Source organism: Leptosomus discolor, chromosome 2 (genome assembly GCF_034619465.1).
Source record: "Leptosomus discolor isolate bLepDis1 chromosome 2, bLepDis1.hap2, whole genome shotgun sequence".
Classification (NCBI taxonomy): Eukaryota; Metazoa; Chordata; class Aves; order Leptosomiformes; family Leptosomidae; genus Leptosomus; species Leptosomus discolor.
Window position 1 is genome coordinate 39,525,772 of NC_141392.1, and position 21,370 is coordinate 39,547,141.

At 39.3% G+C, this 21,370-nt stretch overlaps 1 protein-coding gene across 1 annotated transcript in view; it reads right to left on the reverse strand.

Moving 5' to 3' along the window:
• The window catches only part of KIF26B (kinesin family member 26B), a 302,324-nt gene that overhangs the window by 100,037 nt on the left and 180,917 nt on the right, over window positions 1-21,370 (reverse strand). The window contains exon 5 of the mRNA XM_086460935.1: window positions 6,214-6,397. Coding sequence (XP_086317061.1) covers window positions 6,214-6,397 — 184 coding nt within the window. The remainder of the gene's footprint in view (window positions 1-6,213; window positions 6,398-21,370) is intronic.

The window sequence follows — 21,370 nt, forward strand, 5'->3', positions numbered from 1 at the left end:
CAGGCTATAGCAAATAGAATACTTACTCAGTAACACACATATTGTGCTCTAATAGCTTGGATTAAAGCATGTCAAGGCCAGCGCAATAGTTGTTGCCCTACTTAGTGAAAGGTCCGATAAACTATGTTAAGGCTGTAGACAGCTGAAATACTAGCAGTTTGCAAACCCAAAGCATTAGCATATGCTTCTGTCCTCCCCAGAAGACAGTTCTGAATCTACTCAGAAACCTGAACTGTTTGGGCAGTAGGGCTTCTGTCACTGTTACTTTTGGTATACTTATTTATATGTAAACAAGAAACAGCACAAGTGGAGAAGCAGGGACAGAAAGAACAACTGCGAGAAGAAAAACTTGAACAAACATTGGTACTGTAGGACAAAGAAATGCCCTTAAACCAAGGAAGGTATGAGACATTGAAGTCCTAGCTGAAAGGACCTAGTGAAGCAAGAAGGAAAACTGCCTTTTGTTGCTTCTCTCTGTAGGCATTCAAGAATTTGTATTTCCTTGACAAGGAACTGAATTGCACTAACAATACCAGATCCATTCCCTTCATGATATCTTTCCCTATCTGAAAAAAATGTGCAAAACACTGCATCTTGAACTAGCCACTTGGATCAAAAGGGTAGTAGCATGTTATATGATTAATATACAAAATGGGATGGTATGACATAAGACCATCTTTTGATTTTTAACAATGATACTAGCACTGCCTTTTTTAGACCAGCGACATAAGACTCCACCCATTAATCATCAGTGGTATTCTGCCTTTGTGGACCTCCTACCTCCAAAGAGGCAAGGAGTATCACATCTCCCCACACGATCGTATTGTCCTTCACTGGACAATATACTCACCAGCTAGCCTTTATTGTAGGAACCTTCAGTGGGGCTTTGGGAAGTGGGTACCAGCTCCCATTGACATTAACAAAAAGTCAAAGGAATGACTGTCTGAGTGCCTCTGAAAATCCTCCACTATTTTGGTGGAGGCACTTTCAGGTCAGACAAAATATTTCTGATGCTTCCAGATAGAGTTTTATGCAAAGAAATGTGAGGAAAAGGTAAGCTGCAAACTAATGTAAAGTGAATAGTAGATTTTAGTCTTATTTCAATCAAATATTGTGCTTTAATGGAAGGTAAATTCTTACAGACAGGCACTGAAAAAAATATTTTTAACTGAATGTTCTTTAGTATGTGACACAGATCCTTAGGACAAAAGTGTATGACTGAGGAGTGTCTATCACACCAGCAATCTCCTACCAGCATTTTGCAGGCATTCCTGACATTTAGCCATGGCTCGGGTCCAATTCACAGCCCTTCCCAGCCACGCTCCATGCTCAGCTCCTGCCAGGAGACCAGCTCCTGCATCTCTCACTCACTTACTAGAGTCTCAGAAACTCCTCTTTGCCCTGCTTCTTACCCTGCCCTACACACTTGGAAAGGGCTCCTCAGAAGCATCTACAATGTAATTTATTATTGTCTCTTCAAAGATTTTAATAACCTCCTCTTCTACAACACCTACCAAACCTTGACAAGGGGTATCTAATATTAGGCTGCTGATGGGTTGAGGACACCGCTATCAAGATGATAGATAGTAGCTCATTGTTTCTTTTTGCTTCCTGTCTCTGTCTGTTTAGTCTTCCTGCCTACACTGAGATCCCAGTCCTCTGGGTACAGAAACAGTGGTGGGTGGGTTATATTAGTTTATACATAATTTAGCAAAATGGGGCTAGGCTCTGCAAACAGGAGTCCTGGTGCTACAGAAAATAAAAAGTAAACACAGCATCACGAATCAGAGTCTGTTTTGCTAAGAGTTTGAAATGACTACACAAAGAAGGTTCAATGATTACTTGTTTCTCCCTGTATACTTTTGTATAGGGATGATTTTAATGCACAAATGTTGATATTTTATTTTGAGATTAGCAAGTACCAACAAACAGCAATTCACACCAAAAAATAATATATAAGGAAAAGTAAACTAATCTCTGCCCAAACATAACAAATACCTCTCAGTGACAGAGTTTTATAAGACTACACACAGAAAAATAATAAATGAAAGAAAGCACAGAGACCACATACGTTCATCCTAAACTCTGTGTCACCCAAAACCAACCTATTTATTAAGTCTGGCAGAAAAGTTTTCATTCAAGCTGTTCGTCATGTGTAATGCGGGATTCAGCAAAACAACGTCTTTCGCAGAAAGAACATTTCAGATTTTCATCAAAAGTACTGGTTTAGTTTTGGTTTTGTTTGACAGAAAATGGGAGGCGAGGGGCAGGGGGAAGAAGGAGAGAAGATTAGGGAGCAAATCTAAGCAAATCTACTAGAATGCCCTTGAAGTAGTTAATCTGAGTGCAGGCATGGAATAGTTAATTATTTCTGCATGGAAAGCCTTTTTGCTCTGTTTCTTGGCTCATTGTCAGAAAGGACAAAACAGACTTACAAAGCATGTTCCAGAAAATGATGGGACTTGGGGAAACTGCAGATACAGTCATCCAGGACAGTGACTCTCTCTCCGCGTAAACCCAGCGAAAGCAATCTGCCAGTCTCAGAATACGATGGCTCAAAGACAGCAGAGAGAGAAGTGATGGTCAAGCTGTGGCAGTTTATGGAGCAAGACTGTCACTCAGACCAAAGTCTCTGCTCTCCAGAAACAACTGTGGGGATACCACACTACCACCCAGGATCAGCTCCCTCTGCCAGCAAATGCAAACCCAAAGCACGTGTGTGTGTTATGACTCATATAAGCACCGCTGTTAAGATATTTGCAACATGGTCACAAACATTTTATTTTGCTTCAGAGAGAGTTTTTTTAGAAGCGAGTACCACAAAGAATCTGATCCTTTGCTATTTTATTTCCCTTTGACACTGCTAGGCTCAATAGTGTATCTAACATTGAAGTAAAATGGTGATTAAGCTGTCCCAACATTTCATTATTAATATCATCTTCCTCCTTCTGTGAAGCTGAACTTTAGCTTTCAAATAACACCCCTTTCAAATTCCAGGCTGGTACAGTTTGATTTGTGAGGCCTTTTGTAAGAAAAGGTGTGAAGCACACAACCTGAATATATACTTTCTAGTTCTCTTTTCTTTGTCAGTTTAGACTCTTCACTTGTATCCATACTGAGCTGCTAAATAACTTTTAAATATATTGCTGACAGGGACACCTTCCTAGTTTAACTCACAAAAATTATATGCCTGCACATGACATCCGAGAAACTCTACAATTTAAAATAAACTTGTCATCAATTTTGCAATGAGAAGTAGCAAATTTGAAATTTCTAGTAGAAAAGAACATATAAAATGGCAACTATTTGGTGGCAAGTTCATTTTAGAAAACTGTGAAATAAAATGTAACCTCAAAGTCTAAGCTTTGAAGCACCTCACTTCCTATCCTGCAGCATCTGAGATACTCACCTACCCTGGCAAACTGACAGCTCTCAAGCTGACACCAAGCCAGCAACACCCAGCGTCTATGCCAGGGCTCTCAGTCCTGTAGCAAAGAGCCTGCCTTCCAGGAAGCCCATCCTGGAGCAGTCTGTGCACAGTTGTCCCCAGGACTCTCAGAAATCCAGAATCCTTGGCAACAGTCAGCCTTTCAGTTTTGGCAAACCAGACTTTCCAGTAACAAATTGGCATGTTAGAAATTGCCCATCTTGCTCAAACCCAAAGTGAAACAGAGTTTTGTCACACTGGGATTGCTGGTAAAATGTTATTTAAAGGCAAACCAGAAAAAACCATAAGTGGCTGAAAACAACGTTTAGCTTCCCCAAACCCACTTCCTCCACGTGGGTCCAAATTTTATAAATTTACACCCTTACAGAAAACGCTATACGAGAGAAAATGCTGAGAAAACTTAGGTTTTAGCATACTCCTATCAAAACGTGCCAACCAAACTGAACAGAACATGCATAAATAACAATAAAAATTAAAAACAAACAAGCTGGAAACTCCATTACCTCATCTGAAGTTTTCCCAGTCTGACAGATAAATTACAATTGTTAACCTGTAGTTATTTACTTATTATGCCTCATACCTATTTCTGACATATTAAAATGAAAATTGTGCTACAGAGGTAAACTGATGGAAAACTTTGATGAAAATATACGAGCTTCAGGTCATAATTATGCAGTGACTCCTAGAAGAAACCAAAGAGGTGAAAAATGAAACTGAATTCCAGAAGCTGCAGGTTAGACATATTTTTGCTAATGGAAATGCAGAAAAAAAGAATTTTCTCTATTTTGACTTTATGAATTAACCAATTTGGTTTACTACTTTGAAGAAACACATGTTAAAACACTTTCTTAAACCTCTTAGCTATTTCTCATATACTCTGACAGCTACAGGATGGTAAGGTAAAGTGAAAAGAAATAGTCTCCTTCATCAGCTGGACTGCAAAATTTCATGTTTACTCGCACAGCTGGAAAGCCTTGAGCCTGTTCCAGTACATGGTGTTGATGAAGAAGCAAATCATAGGTCTGTTTGGGCAAATTGCAAAACAGTTTCACCATCCCTGTCCACTGAAAACCAATGATTAGAGGAGCAAGGCAGGTTCAGATCAAGCTTGCAGTGTTTTGACAGAGCTATGTTTGTGTCTGTGTGTAGACCCTTTACTGGGGAATCACAGAATCACAGAATGTTAGGGGTTGGAAGGGACCTCAAAAGATCACCTAGCCCAACCCCCCTGCCAGAGCAGGACCACCTAGAGTAGATCGCACGGGAACACGTCCAGGCGGGTTTTTAACGTCTCCAGAGAAGGAGACTCCACAACCTCTCTGGGCAGCCTGTGAAGGGTGAAAACCAGCAGTCAGGAAAAGTGCTCACACACAGTTCAACACGGGAACTTAGTCCCTTGGTTTCAGGAACACATCCTCCATTATTACTCAGTAGAATTTTAATTTTTATTCAGATATAACCTGTCCCAAGTACAGAAAAGCAAGAATCCTGAGAGGATGGCTTCTATTGTAAATATTTTCCACTGCAGCTTCTTACAACAATGAACAGGTTCAAGTTTACTCCTCCTCCTGCTAAAGTCAGAGTATAAATCACTACTCACTTTTATAAGATCATGACAGATTTGTACATTTCTTCCCACCTACCAGGCCAGAGGAAACAAAGGGATCCCTATGTGGAGGGAATCCCTTTTTCAAACAGGCATTAAATGATCCATGAAAGTAATACCGTTATTCTTCAAAAAAAAAACCCAACCAAACAAAAAACAAACAAACAAAAAAAAAACCACCACCCTGGAACAGCACAATATACAAAAGTGAGCATCCAAAATCAGCAATGAAAATTCTGAAGCCCATCCTATGCTCAGCACTCCTAGATCATACATTACAATTTCTCTTCTAAACACAAAGATTTTCACCAAATTCATTGTCACTGCTTAGTATTCACTGAACATGGAAAAGCCACACACTCAGATGCTTGCAGAAGAAACTACCTTCATTAAAACAAACTGCTGTCCTCAGCAACTGCATGCATGCATTCCCAGATGTAATACACCAGGCTCTCCATTTGTGACAGGGAAAAAGGAAGGACCACTCAGAGAAACAACAAAGCAAGAGCAAACTATATAGCCACCTCCTCCGTCGTCTCAACCATTTTCCATTATAAGTATGCACCTAAAGAGCATTTTAAGAGGTTATGATTATGGAGAATGGGAGGAAATAACATGACAGAAGGAAAAAGGAGCAATTCATCATTATCAGCATAGGCTTTGTTCAGGTACATGGCCCAGCCTTGTCCTGACTCTACTGGAAGAAAGCCAGGGAACATGAGCCAGAAGCAAATTACAGTGTGTCCAGCCAAGACATCAATCTGGACAGCAAAGGGAACTCAGAATATGCCACAGCAAACAACTTCTACACAGTTTAAACACAGCCACAGAGACCAGCTCCTCCAGAAACCCTAGCAGAATGGACGTTATCACTGCTTAGCAGCACTGTGGTCCCAATGCAGGTGCATTTAGTGTAGCTGGGTCTTGAAATGTATTACTGGTGCACTATTAGATCTGGCTGTGTTCAAGTCAACTCCATTAGAAGTTCACCTGCACTACATAACTTACGTTGTCAGGCCTTTGTACGTGTGTTGAGGGACTAATTACAGTAAAGACAACCAAGAAAGGACATGGTCTTCCAATTCCCTCAATGTTTTGTGTGAGCATAAAATCTTCTCCCAAAGAAAACAAGTGTTTCAGTGATACTCGCAAGACCTACCTTGCCCAAACCAGGGGTGTCTTTCACTTTGCTGACTGCCCTCAGCAAACATGGTGGTGCAGGGGGTGGGGAAGTCTGAAGAATACTGCTGAAGCTGGTGGAGAAGAGAGGAGATTCAGGAACAGATGACGCAGAAGGTCTGTGCTTCTTCTTTTTGGAAGAAAGGTTCAATTTCTGAGCAGCTCTGTGAGAAAAATGACAAGAGTAAGCTAAAATAACCCCAAACTCATCAACACAAGCAGACAAGAATAAAGGTATTTATCAGCTTACTATTTATGTAGAATCTCAGTTTTGACCTCATGGATCCCAAAGGTTCTGTAATTCTTGTTCTTCACTCATTAGTACTAGTTTAATAGTAGCAACTTCACAAAGTTGCTCCAAATTTACACAGTCTGCATTAAGTAGAGTCACAATCAGGCCTCTGTCACTACCTCATCTGTTGAAACAATTCAGCTGGCAAGAAAGCTCCAAAACCTCTAATTAAATCAATGAGCTATATGGCAATTTCTGGTCTAAAATTAAGTTCAGTCACCAAATGGTTCACACAGAATTGTGTCTCATTAATAAGCTTCTGATTAGAAAATGAATACTTTGTGCAGTGTTTGGATGTAAGCAGCCACTGTTAAGTTAATTAGTATTAAACGCTCAGGTGAATTTTGCTGAAGTGTAAGAAGCCTTGCACTGGCTGTTTGAAATTTTTATCACTTCTTAAAACATACACTGGTCTAAAAACTGAACAAATGGTGACCAACGAAAATATTGCTGTTTGCAATGAGATGGAGACAATCATACCAACTACAGCTGCATTAATCACTAAGCAGGGAAAACAGCGGAGGCTGGTTTTAATAGTATGGTATTCTTAGATAATAATGGTAAAGTTTGTATAGGCCTTGATTAAAAACCCTAAGCTTTTCTGGAAGAGAAACATCCAGCACTTTTGTTTTGCAAAATGTTTTATTTTGAGACAATTCAACATGCAGCCTTTGTTGCAGCTGTTTAGTTCCAACACTCGTGCATTCTGAGCTGCTCAGGGATAATGTTAATAGCAATCAAGCTGTCCCATGGTTTTCCTTTTGTAAAATGAGTGCTTTAAGCGGAGCGGGTCAACTGGAGCACCATCTCAAAGGAGAGATAGATATAAGAATTCATGAGGCTACTTTCAGGTTGTTTGCTTTGACAGACAAATTGTGATTTAAAATAGATATAAAAGTAGTCTGTGCTGACAGTAGCTCTCCTTACTTTGCTGAAGTGTGACAGTCAAGACCAATCATTCTAAATCCTCCTAAGTTTTAAGAAGCTTTAGCTCCACTACACTGGTATCAGTATATATTATCCATCACTGAACTTACAAAAGTAGTTACATTATTTTATCTCAAGGAGTCAGAGAAAAAAGATTGCACACACACACACATGTGTGTACGTGTATATATATATATACATGCACAGAGACTCATTTCAGTATGCAGGTACCTTGTGTTTGTATCGGATGTCTCAGACACACGAACAAATTACTGCTGGGCATGAAGGTGCCGTACATTACCTGGTTGTGTGCACACTGTGTGCCCACCAATATGTATTCTTTTAGCCTATGGCAAGTGCAAAGCACTTCCAGATAGATTAGTTTTTTATAAAAGAAAAATACAAGGAGATTTTAATTGACCTGCACAGAATTACAACTGAGAAGTTTCTGTACCATGTCCTTATGCTTGTCCTTCCCCTTCCCTCTGGCCTAAAGGCTGCAGCTCATACCTGGCCCTCTCTTTTAAAAGCCTCCTTTCTGTTTCATAGAAAACAATTAAAATACATTGGTCAAAACCAAAGCAAAAAGCACCAATTTTTCCTTTTCTTAGCAACATTTCAATGGTTTGAGAGGACTCAATGATTTCAGCTTCCACACTGTCCACCACTAATGCTTTTATGAAGTTGTCCATGCTGAATCACAATTTTCTGTATGTATTAGCTTAACTATATAATTATTTTAAGCAAAATCTTATACTATGTGCAACAAATGAAAACACAAACATTGGCCAAACACACCAAAAAATTTACTCCTATGGTCAAGCTGAGTAGTCCAGTCTTAAATATAGGCAGTGGCTCCACCAACTGTAGTCATACATCTGGTCTCATTAACCAGCCTCAGGTGAAAATACATTTCCTAAAAGCTATTTTGTAAGTTGACTGACAGAGTCATTACCCCTTCTTGCCACAAAATGCTTCTCCAGCATTTGCTGTTCCTTTTACAAAGCTGATAGTGTAATACAAAATACTTTTTGACCCAACCAAGCCCATAGCTGGCATTTTCTTAAAGAAAAAACATTGTTAGAGGTACCTGGCCTTTTCAAAACCTTGAAACCATATTCTAGTTTGACAGTCATAACATTTGAGATTGCATTCAAATGGAAGAACCTGCATTTTCCTTCATATTTTTGGCCTGCAACTAGCAAAATATATGAAAAAGCAATGAACTATTTCTCACAACTTCATGGGGTTTTCTGTTTTTCCCCAAGGAGAGAAAAATCAATGCATGGCAGGCTAGAAAAACATTTACAAAGCCTATCAGACTTGACTGAATTTTGAAGCGAATCAAAAGGGCAATAAGCCTCAGGTAATTCCCAGAGCATTTAACTTGGAAGAGAAGGATCTTTTAACCAGACATAGGCTGCAATATGACACACGTGTACACTGTCACTTTCATGTGAGCACATTTGCGTGAGTAAAATCATTCAGCTTAGGTGGCTAGTATTGCTCTGAAGACAGTTGGTCATGCCACCTGATGCTGATTTGGGTCTGTGATCTAGCACAGGAGGTTAGAAATTCTCACATTTTACTTTTCAAGGCAAGACAGAGGCCTGGCTTTCCCATAAAGACTCTCTGGACCACCAGACTTCTCAGACAAAGCAGCAGGCAGGACCTTGGGACACCTGATGTCACCGCGGCTCATGGCCTGTCCAGCCCAGCCAGCAGCTGTTTAGACTCTGCTCTTTGTACAGGAGTCAGCTAATTCATTTTCATTTAATATCTAGTATAATAGGACTCTAATATCCTCTTGAGACTATGCATGCTACTGCAGTAACGGTAATGGCGATGACAGCATGGCTTTATGTACTGACAATAAGCTGATCATACTTCAAGTTAAATTTCACCCCACATGAACCAAGTGATATCAGCTATGAACTACTCAGGGGTGTGCAGTGGGCTCCAGTGCAACGCAAACCATTTCCCTGCTGTGTGTAGTATGGCTGTGGTAGGGATTGTGTCCACGAGGCACTTGAGGAACTTGATCCAAATTAAATGTTTGAAGTGCGTAATTTAAACTGTATTAGACTGCTGTGTAGACACACTCTTTCTAACAGAACTAACTTTAATGTCAATTTACTGTATTATCTTCCAAAATAATGAAGATTTAATCCAGTTTACCTAATACATTTTGGATTCATACCTTTAGTTAATTTGGATTATTTTTTCCTGAGAGTTCCTAAACTGGGGAGCAGTAAACAAGCAGCTGGAGACTTCTTGAAAGTTTTCAAGATATGTGGCAGAGGAAATAATCACAAGATCAAGATTTTAGATGGCAGGAGGGGCGTTAGAAAGCTGATTAAAGTTCAATCCCAATAAAACTGATGGATTGCTGGCAGGAAAGGGGAACTGCTTTGAATGTCCCCCTGATTCATAGCAAAGATGGAGCTCATTTCTTGAAAGGACATTCTCTGAAAGGACACTCTCTGAAAGGACATTTTGTTTTTTAAAATATAAGTTTAATAAGATATACCTTTGGGCAGTTGGAAGGCTTTCTACCTCCTGCCTATGCGGAAATGGCGATACATTTTTTCCCTTCAAACTCCATGGGCTGGCTGGGATTTTCAAACACATTCGTTGTAGAGCTAACTCCCCTACACTGGAAGCCAATTCATGAGTGATATGAACTTTCTGAAAGCTGAAAATCCTCTGCGGGATTCACTGAGGAAAGGGAAGTAAACCAGCTTAAAGGCAATTCTGAGACTCGAGGGGGCAAAGTCTCTTTGGAAACTTGTCTAGAGAGATGAACGAACAGAAATGGATTAAATAATCCATTTTTAACACAGAAAAAAGGCACTGCTAGGGGTGATGCCAAGATCCCTGCTAAGAAAGTTATTCATACTCCTTATAAGCAATACAAGAATGAAGTGGATGAAACTCTTTAGACAAAATAAAAGGCATCATGGAAAGCTCTGTAAATACCTTGCTTAGAGAAGCCTCTGGGTAATGGTTAAAGTATAACATATGGAACAAACTGTGAAACAGTTTGAAAATTCATGGTTTCTAAATTAACTTTGGCCGCTCACAAAAAGCAACTTCAGAATATGATAACAAATACATACATCCACTTGTTGCTAATAGTCAGGGGAGAAAAAAACCCAAACCACCAATGGTGTGATACAACACTTAAAGAAAAGAACAACAAATAAATCCTCCCTGCAATACATAATGCTCATATGCCTCCAGCTCGAACAGAGTGGGCTGGGACCTCATTTGGCACAAATTCATATAAGATCATGAACTTTAGTGAGCATGGCTATGCCAACTCATGACGTATTTGCTTCCACTCACTTAAGTAAGAAAACAGACACTGCTAATAAAATTCAAGGGACACCTATTCAGCTTGATAAATTATTTTTCACCAACACATCATCCAAGGCAAAATTAAAACTTTAGGACTCACTGTCAAAATAGAGGTCAGTAAGGCCAGCAGATTCATTAAATTCAGAAGGAAATTAGACATTATGTTAATACATAAAATATTATTCACACTTGTGTCATCAAAGATCATCATTGATAAGTAACACTGACTCTTATGCTTCAGTACCTGACATGCCCCTTCAACCCTGACATCTGAAGAAATTTCCTTAGGTGCATATCTCTGTGTAATTATTCATTACTGGAGTTTCATATTACACTATGAGGCATCCAGTACTTATCACCCTTGGAAACAGAATTCCAGATCTTAGAGGCCAGTGAGCAGGCATATCTGTTTCAGTGTCAAAATAAAAATTGAAAATATGCTCACTTTCTTATCATGTTTCCAGAGAGAAAATAGCACCCAAGCTGTGGAGGGTAAACAGTCATGTACTAGCAAACCTTTTGCAATTTTCATTAAAACTAAAAATCTGGTTTTCTTCTTTATTTGGAGGCATAAATTTCTTTTTATAAGACAAATACTCTGCTGGCTGCACTGTTCAAGGAGTAAGGTATGAACTTTATATGTGCAAGGGATGGCTTACCAGAGGATGTGCTGGTTTGACAAGGCCAAAGAAGATTAAGGATCTTCCCTAGTAATTAAGACACTATCTTTACTTATCCATAACTGCCTTGCCTGCTGTATCTCGGTGTCGGATTCAAAAAACAGTTGGAATTTTAGTTTGGAAATCAGTCTCCTGAACAAACTCTCTAAGCATATCTGTGCAAATATATCACTAGTTATGAAATATATATACATTTGTGACCAACAGTGCTGATTACCCAGCATGAAACACTCATATCCTAGGTCTCAGGTTGGGCACCGAAAAGTGAAAGACCATTACCCAGCCTCACCCTCAAAACAAAAGCCCTACCCATGATTTTTTTTTTTTTTTTAAACCCCAGCCATAATTCTTCCCAGAGAAAACACAGATAATCTTTACTGTCATCTACTAAGTAAAATGCAGCCTGCATAGTATTTTAGTTAACTGATGGAATGTCAAACAAAAATATACTGGAAGCCTGCCATTTGTTTTGATTATTTCTACTCAAATGTTTGCAAATACAGCTTTGTGGTGAATTTTCTCTTTTGGGTAAATATGTTTATATTAAATGAGTCATCATATCATATAGGTCCTCGTGTGGCTATATGAAAAAAAAAAACCAATGGGATACAGCGGAATTGCAGCCATGCAGGCTTTTTTTTCTGTGAGAAAAGCCAGTCTTGATTTTCAGTTACACAGGGTCACACTCAACAGCTGCTTCTTCTCCAGGATCTTTAGTTACTGAATTATGTTGGTTATATGCTGCCTATAGAGACTGGACACAGGGTGCTAAACAAGATGTTCACACTTTCTAATTATAGGAGTCTAACTTAGCTTCTCTGAATCATCACCAAAAGTGATTCTGTTTCTCCCAATCACCTGTATAGGTGATGCAGGCTTACTGAGGTGACACAGAGCCAAGTCGACCTGAGTACTACTACCAAAAGGGGAGGTCCCATACCTGCCACTGTCTTGTCTGCATACTTCCTTTCCCTCCCTTGCTTCTTTCCTCACATTTATTTTGGCTTGGCTGCTACTGCTTTAACCTCCTGAACTGGCTTGGGCCAAAGAGTACTCTAAATCATACTTATTTGACATGGCTAATATGCCTGAATTACTATGGCAGGCACCTCCATGACCTTGAAATCTGAGGCACCTGGTACTAAATGTGGTTTCATGCAAAATCTCATCTTTCTATTTGGAGCGCAATGATCTGCCTGGGAGCCATGGCTTCCTTTGTGCCATGCCTTTCTTTGCATCTTCTAAAGCAAAGAAAGCAAAGATGCTTTATAACAGGATGTTTAACCAACAGGCTAACAGCCATGCTCAGCTGCAAGGGGCCAGGTTGCCTCTCCACCATCTGCTGCAAACCGGGGTTACCACCCAAAAAGCGTGCTCCGTGGCAGAGTGAGAATGACCTCCGAGGGCTTTTTCTCATACAGACTGAAAGCAAAAAGACAGAGTGACAAATCTTGCAGTTGGCTTGCCACGTCCCTTCTCAGACCACATTCCCTGCCTTCCAAGAGGATTTACAAGCTACTAATGGGAATCAGGGCAACTTTACTCCACATTAATTCTCTGTGTGGCCAAACCAAGACCTGTGGTATTGGAGCCTGGTAAGACATGTAAAGAATGAAATAAGAATCCTCAGAGAAACATTTCCCGGATTTGTAGTTCCAGTAAGATTCTTAGTATTTGTGTTTAATTATTTTACAATGCCTTTAAAATCTGGAGATAATTTGAGCTTTCTGCTTATGCCATAGAAGGTATAATAAACATTTCTCTAATGCCCAGTAAACACTTGCCCCTTATTGTTCTCTTTATTTTTATGCATGCATTCAATTTCATAGCAACAATAAAGCTCTCCCAGGCTGCAATCTTTCACTTCTTGGGTGGTTAATTCAGATATTTTGGCCACAGTGCCTCAGTGGCTGTGCTATCCCCTGGAACTGTATTGTAACTGTCCAGAAACTCATTATTTTTAACATATTTAATTCTAGTAGAGTCAAAATAAGGCTTCAAACTTTACTCAGGACAGGTCTTGTAAAATCTGAGGCTTGTTCCACACAGGCAATCTCAGTGAAATTAACATCACAAACCTGCTTTTATATCAAGTTCAAATTTGTATAAATTCACTGGCAACTGAGCTGCTCCTAGGTTGCACCAAAATGAAGATGATGAATATGCTTGAATACCAATAGTTTAATGAGAATCTCAAAGTCCTACATAAGTACATATTGCAGACAGAGGACTCATATTCTACATAGCTGTTATTTGGGTGAAACTACCAGTTTTAGAGAAGGATATGACAAGATACAAAACAAACCATTTCTCACATCATTACCGTTTGATCCACAAGATTCTCTTCACCAAGTATCACTGTATTTCAGTAAAGATCTTTTTACCTAACCTAAAAGTTCCTAAAAAAACCTGATTCAGTGACAGAAGTCCTTCTGTCTTTGGCAACAGGACCATTAATTAGCTCTCATGCATAGAAGTAACATTGGCCCAAAAAAACCAAACAAATCAAATGAGCTATCACATCTGGAATTTCTACAAGAAATCATACCTTTGTCCATCAACAGTACCGATCAAGAAATCTACATCTTGACTCAGTAGCTCGATACATTTAGCTAAAGAAAGATAATTTCTGCTTTCTTTCCTTTCTTTCCACGTTCAGCATTTGAACATAGAAGACAAATCACCAGTCAATTTTTTTAACAAGTGGGTAGAGGTTGTTTGTATTATTAATCTAGTTTATTTTTCTCTCTGAAAAATGCTTTTATTCAGAACAGTAGTCTGACAGTGCTCACAGCATTATCCCATTCTTAGAAAGCTCTGAGGATGAGTTAGATATCTGTCACTGCATGCCCAATGCATGAAGCAAGCTGAACCATTATACTTGGACAAAATAAAATCAGATGTTTAGCAGTAGTTTAATATGTGAAGAAAACCAGCTACACTTACTGTAACTCAAATTAATTCAAATGTAAGCACTTACCAATTACTGCCATGGTTACTCGGCAATGCATCTTCAAGTCCGACGGGAAAACTGCAATAGGCAGAAGACTGACAACCACAGACCAGAGTAGCCTTGATTTCAGTTGCACAGAGGAGAGGGCAAAAGCACTACTATATTTCAAGGAAAGGTCAGAAACAAGCTCCATCCACCTCAAGCTTTAGGTGTTGAGAAGTATCGCCTGTATATACTAAAAATTTAGATCATAAGATGCCAGCATTGCCATTACGTAATAAGCAAGCAGATGTGCACTGTTTTATATTTGTACTGTTACTGTGTAAAACAAGAAAAATAAGCAAATCTGTCAGTCTTCAAGCATTAGGTGGAAAATATTAGGGGCACAGATGTACAGTTACACTGTCTTCTCCTGAAAGTACCATCAGGCATGGCTGGCAAACAGATTTTCCCCATTGTCTGAGACAACCTAGCAAACTTCAAACCATGGGACAAAATTCCTGGTTAGCCAGCCCCTAGCTCACTCTCCACATAGCAAGAGGTAACAACAGTTTCAACTCAAAAACATGACTAACTGAAGCTTTGCAATGAGAGGCCCACAAACTGCTGGCCATTTAATAACAGTCCTTAAAATCACATTGCTTAAAAAGCAATTTCTTTAACTGTAAGTTTTATGGAGCTTATATGATTACAGTTATTCTATTACCTTGCATGCCAAAGCCTGACCACACACTGTGTGGAAAGCTATTTTGCTTCAGCTCTGTCCCATTCAGCAAAAACCTCTCACAACACCAGGAGGAAAGGCAGCCAGCACAGATTCACAGTCCATTTTGTCATTGTTTAACTTTCCGGTTGGCAGAACAATTCAGCAGATACATAAAAAGGCCAAAAGGCAGGTAAGCTTTAAAGGGTTTTTTGCCTTATCAATATTTTGGAGGCAAGCACATTTAAAATAACACCAGCATAAAAATGGTAAACTATTCTGACAACACAGATGCACTGAAATTCAATGCACTTAAGCCCAGCTCTGTCAAGCCATCTCCTCTTGTAGTAAAAAATATTTCCTCTAAGAGTTCCTGTTAGTCTTGTCTTGTACTTGTTTAAGTCACCACCATGAGACAGTGATAATTCTTTGAGACAAGTTGTTTTCAACTGCTGGAGACTATCACCATTACTATGTATTACATGCTAAGGTCCAAGACTGAGGTCCTCCTCGTAACACACTGCACACATGGTAAAATAAGTCCAGCCCCAACAGTTTATAAGCAAAACAGACAAAACAAAAGAAAGACATTTTATGATCCCACATTCATGGAGATATGCTGAAGCACAAAGAAATGTGTGAATGGTGGCAAATAGTAATTTAATATAGATTGCCTCAGCAGATTCACACGAATAGTTAACAGTGGTTTTGGAGGTGCCTAACAGTATCCCTCCAGTACCTGCAGGGAGGGTACCAAGATGACAGTCAGGCTCTTCAAACCAGGGCATGGAAGGAGAACAAGAGCTGATGGGCATATGTTGAAAGAACAGAAGCTTGGACAGGGTATGAAAAAACCCCAACTTTTTTCACCCTGAGAACAGCCAAGCAAAGTTGTGGAGTCTTTGTCCCTGGGCAGTATAACACCCAAATGGACAAAGTCCTGGGCAACCTGTCTGACCTCAGAGCTGCTTTGAGCAGGCAGTTGAATTAGAAATATCCTGAGGTCCCTTCCATCTTCTGTGATCCAAGGATGCTATTAAAGTAATGTTACTACAATTCTGAAAGCAATAAAATATTATGCTTTATTTTTTCTTTCAAAATAACATCTCTTTGAAGAGTTCAACAAAATTACTCAGCAGTCTCAGCAATTTATTCAATCCAAAATTAAAGTTTTCATTTTTAGAATATTGATGTAAGTATAATTGAAGTAAATGTCAAACTACAATTTCAAACTGAAAAATCTGATAACTACTTTTTGCAAGAGTGTAACCAGAACATATTAAAAAAATTCCTTGGTTCTTGTTTGCTTTCTGAGAGGACGTAAGCTAAATCAGCAGAAGCTGACGAAGTAATTTAATTTGAATTAAAACCACATTTCTTGCTGGGAAAAAAATTTGAGAAAAATTTCACTGAAGTCACCTTCAATATTTTGTTATAAGACCTCCTATTTGTAGCTACTGAAGACTCAGGAAGCAATTCTGGACAACACTAAATGTCCTCATATCCTACCATTTGCAGGGGAAGTCCTATGTGCCCAGCCTCTTGCAGGAATGTTCAGCATTCTGCTAGCTCAGACCCCACCTCCTTTGGGAGCTGACCTTAATATTTAACCTACTTTAATCATGCTGCAGAATAAATTATTACAAAAAATTATTAAACTCTAAAACACTATTACTGTTGGCAATTACTGTTATTTTTAAACAAACCTTCTGTTCCTGTTTTTCTATTTCCAGTAAAGTGAAATAAAAACCAACATGAAATTAGTTACACCACACAAAGTAGTAAAACATTGCCAGAAAGACGTGAACTGTACAGATGTGTGCCACAGGCACCAACAAGCAGAATTTATAAGGGATGTTCCTGATCCACAGCACCTACTGCTTGGTTCAATCCTATCAAAAAGCATATCCCCTATGTTACAGCATCTTGATACAAAGCATATTCTCCTAAAAATCCTGGTCCTCATCATCAAAGCAAACAGTAGACTAAAAATTACCTCTACCAACAGAGAAAACTTGAAAAAACAGAAAAAAAATTACTCTTCCAAGAGACCTCTTGCTTAGTAATGCAGCTCCCTGACACAAGAGATCAGGCCGCTGCACTGCCTTCACCAGAGCAGAATCATTTCTCTGTGAAGTTCTTTCTTTGACAAGAAGGTCTGGAAAATTAGTTAATCTACCTCCTTCATAATAAATATCCCATAGTCAGGAAACCAGAACATCAAGTTAGGAATCTTATATACAGTTTTCTGTTGGACTTGGAAAACATTCCGTGTACTTCTTTCTCTGCATACCTAACTCATAAATTCCTAAAGTTGCCAAAGTACACCTAACATGGTTCTACAATACATTTTATCCTGCTCTCCCATTTGCTATACAGAAAAGCTTATGAACATAGGAAGTAAGATGCTGGACAGCCTGCAGCCAGATGCTACCATCTCTCTTCTCTGTAACAAACAGCTGCAATTTGGCCCCTGTCACATAGCACCCAAAGAATAAGACAAAAATTATATTTCTTACTATATATCTTTTATACCAGACAGAGGACAGAAGATGATCTGGAGAAAGACAGCACCTGGGACAAGCTCGGCAGTGTGATACTCCAGTTTCAAATGGTAAATCTCTACTGCTTTGAAAGGAATACACCAACAGAAGCGTGGAATTCAGTGCTGTTAAATCAAGCCCTCTGCAATGAAGAGAGTACAATGATGCATTTTGTAGAAGTCAGCTCCTGAAACTGAAGATGAAAATGCACAGGCAGGAGAAGCAGAGAGAGAGAGAATCATCTATAAAGGTGCAGAAAACAGTATCTCTGTAATGTCAAAGACAAAAACACTTAAGCTGAATTTCTGAAAATCAGTCACATGCTGTGGCTTCTTCTGTTAATGAGTACACAGCTGGACATTGGCTGGGCACCCCATTAAAGGCCCTTGATCAAATACTGTAGCTTAACTTGACACTGTTGTCAAGTGCTGTGCAACAGCATGAGACACAACCCCAAATTTCACAGATGTCTTTGTGCACTACTGCAACACTTTCAAAGCAAAACCTTAGTCATACCAGGAACAGCATGGACTACCTCAGATTAGAGAAATACTGGATGAGGTCAGCAAATAAGCTTATGCATCACAGCAGTTCCTACAGACAGTGGATGGTATCCAAGCGAAAGTCACCTTCTCATTGACTGTGCTTCCATACCACACAGAGGCTTATAGTTTTGTTGCACCCAACTTTTCATGGACTTGCATGTTGTTGTTTACTGATCAAAGACTTATTATGCATCCTGTTACAGGTTGGATGACATTGCAATATATTCTTGAGAAACCCATCACCAAGAGGTTATGATTCAAATATCTTAAATGGTTTTATACAGCTACCTCAAAAAAAATCAATCTAATTTTGCACAATTTATTATTGACCTTTGAATCTGAAGCATTCTCTTTCTTCTTACTTACAAGAGGCAGATGGATGCAATCTTCTTCGAGAATTGTTCATCTTCTAAGCTCAGGTTACCTCATATTTCCATGGATAGAGCTTCCTAGTCAAATTTCTTTCATTGTGGTTCCTTCTCAACAATGCTGGTTCATCTTTTTGGGATATTTTTTCAGAATAAGGGCTTTATGGAAGAAGGCCTAGAGTATATAGTGCCCAGAATACTACAAGGAATCAGTTTGGCCTTGGGAAAGGATCCCAAAACCCATCAGCTGATATTAGAATTATAGCAGTGTAGCTTTTCACAATTTTTTGAGAAAATTATTTGTGTACATTCATGCCCTGCAGTCTGGGTTATTGGTTGTTTGGAAAAGTACATCCTGCATACAGAAAAAATTGAGTATACTTTGCTTTCCAGACCAGAAGATGACAGAGAGATGAATTTGTTCCTTTTGCCTTACTACAGCTGCCTGCAGCAAGGCACACACAGTGCTGCAGCAAGGCACAAGCAGTCTAAATGCTTCCTCACCCTGTGTTTGCAGAGAGAAGCCCTTGTTTTACATTCTGAAAATTTGGTCACCTTGACACATTGCAGTATATTGGTCATTTTAAATAACCATAAATCCCCCTAACACAATGGCTAGCCAGAAAATAAAACTTGGAATTTAGTTTCCAATGTCACAAGACACTGCTCTCACTTGAAATGCTTTTATCTCATTTAAACAAGAGAGTGGAAATGTTATTGAGTGGATAGCATAGTTAAAATGAAGATGCCTGGCTGATCGGACACGTTTGGGACCACCTCCTTCTGTTAAAGGACACTCCAGCTCCTTCAGAGTAAAACTTTCTCCTGTTGAAGTTTCAGATCAAAATGAAAACTTCATCCTATCTGTGAGGTATTGATCCATTTGTGACTTATTTAGGCAGCCTAGCTTTATTTGTTCAGGCCTCCTGGGCTCAAAACAAAACTGTGCAGTACAATCTTGAGAAGCCTCCAGCAGACACTCCCTTCATCCTCCCACCCTGATTCTTCTGTGTCTTAATATCCAGCAAACATAGATTGCAATCAGCCCACTCTAAAAGGCTACTTGCAGATACAAGCATATCGTAGCACTTTCCTTTCTCTCAGCCCACTCTAAAAGGCTACTTGCAGATACAAGCATATTGTAGCACTTTCCTTTCTCATAACCAAAAAAACCCCACCCTGCACCCTCTCACTGAGCTGCAGACTTTAAAAACAGCCCTTCAGCTTTAACAGGACCCATCAAACTTTAATAAGAGTGAGGCTGATAGAGCAGCCAGGGGACTCCTCTGCACAGGTTTGCACACAGCTGCATGGCCTCCCATGGTCTCAGAACTGAGGTTATTTTTAGTAAAATTTCTGGTTTTTCCACTTGCACATCACCATAAACTGTGGGTGTCACTGAAGTAGCCTCACTCAAGCAGTCATTCAAGAATGAATGTTACAACTCAGAAGGCTACAAATACAGCGGGCAGGGGGAAGTACTTTACCTTAAAGTGGCTGATAAAACACCACAAGAAATATTTCATGAAGTTTCTAAATTTAAATATAAATTCTTTTCCCTGATATGGTGGTCTTGTTGGGAAAGCAATAAGTATATACTGTGTCTACAGTGCAAAAGCACTGTAAAGCTGAAACAGAGACACAAGTCTTAACTTATGCCATATAAATACATACTTTTTGTCCCTGTCTAAATATAAGTTATCCCACTGTAATTTCAGCAGTATGGTTATAGCAAATAACCTTAGTGTGAAGATATTTATTCTGGTACAGTTTATTCCCAAACAGCAAGGGGAACAGGAGAATATAATGAAAAGTACCACCTAATGACAAAATTGCAATTACACAAGAGCAGCTGTACTGATACAATTATTTTGTCAAGAAGAAATATGCCTCACAATAAAAATGACTACTTTATATACATGTGAACACACACATGCGATACAGGCATGTGTACAAGATCAACCCACACCAGTCCTACATGGACAAACCAAAGAACAGAAGAGCTGTGGAGCACAGGACAGAGAGTCAATTTGGGGCTTCATTAGCTTAGGCAAACATCATCGTGCTGCTTCACACCTGAGCTAGGACAGCACAACACTACGCCAGACAAAGCTACTGTCCCACAGAACTCTCTCCTTCAGTCACTAATGTCACTGACTTTTTTCTTTCGTTTTGTTGTGTGCTCTTGTAGCTATTTTACATACATGTTGTGTTACTTGTTTTTTGCTTTGTCTGGTTACTGCCCCATCGATTCATTTAATCAAATAATATTGGAAACACAGCAGACAGATGAAATGCGCACAGCTTATCACTAACATGCTGATGCCCAGTCCAGGGTGATGTTACAGCCCTGACTCTATTATCAGCTCCTGCCCACTGCACTAAGTTAGACCTTAATTTGTCATTCTGTTCCCCAGGCTAGAGTGCATCTATACCCCCCTTTGGATTTATTTTCTGTTTTAAATAACTAGCTCTGAAAATGAAGATACGGAAAGAAGACCCACAGACTATATGACACAATTAGACAGCATTTCGTACCAGGAGAAACAGCAGATCTGCAGGGCCTTTTTTTCATGGTTATATTTCACATCTCTAACACTGCATGGAGACACACTCTGATCACATTAAATGCAAATCAATAATGTTAGGGGCAGTTTCAATGAATCTCAGGAGATAAGATCATGCTCTGAAGCTCACTGAGACCAATCTTAGATTACTTGTTTCTGAACGTATGATAAATTTGCTGTGCAAGTTTGGTTTTCAAAG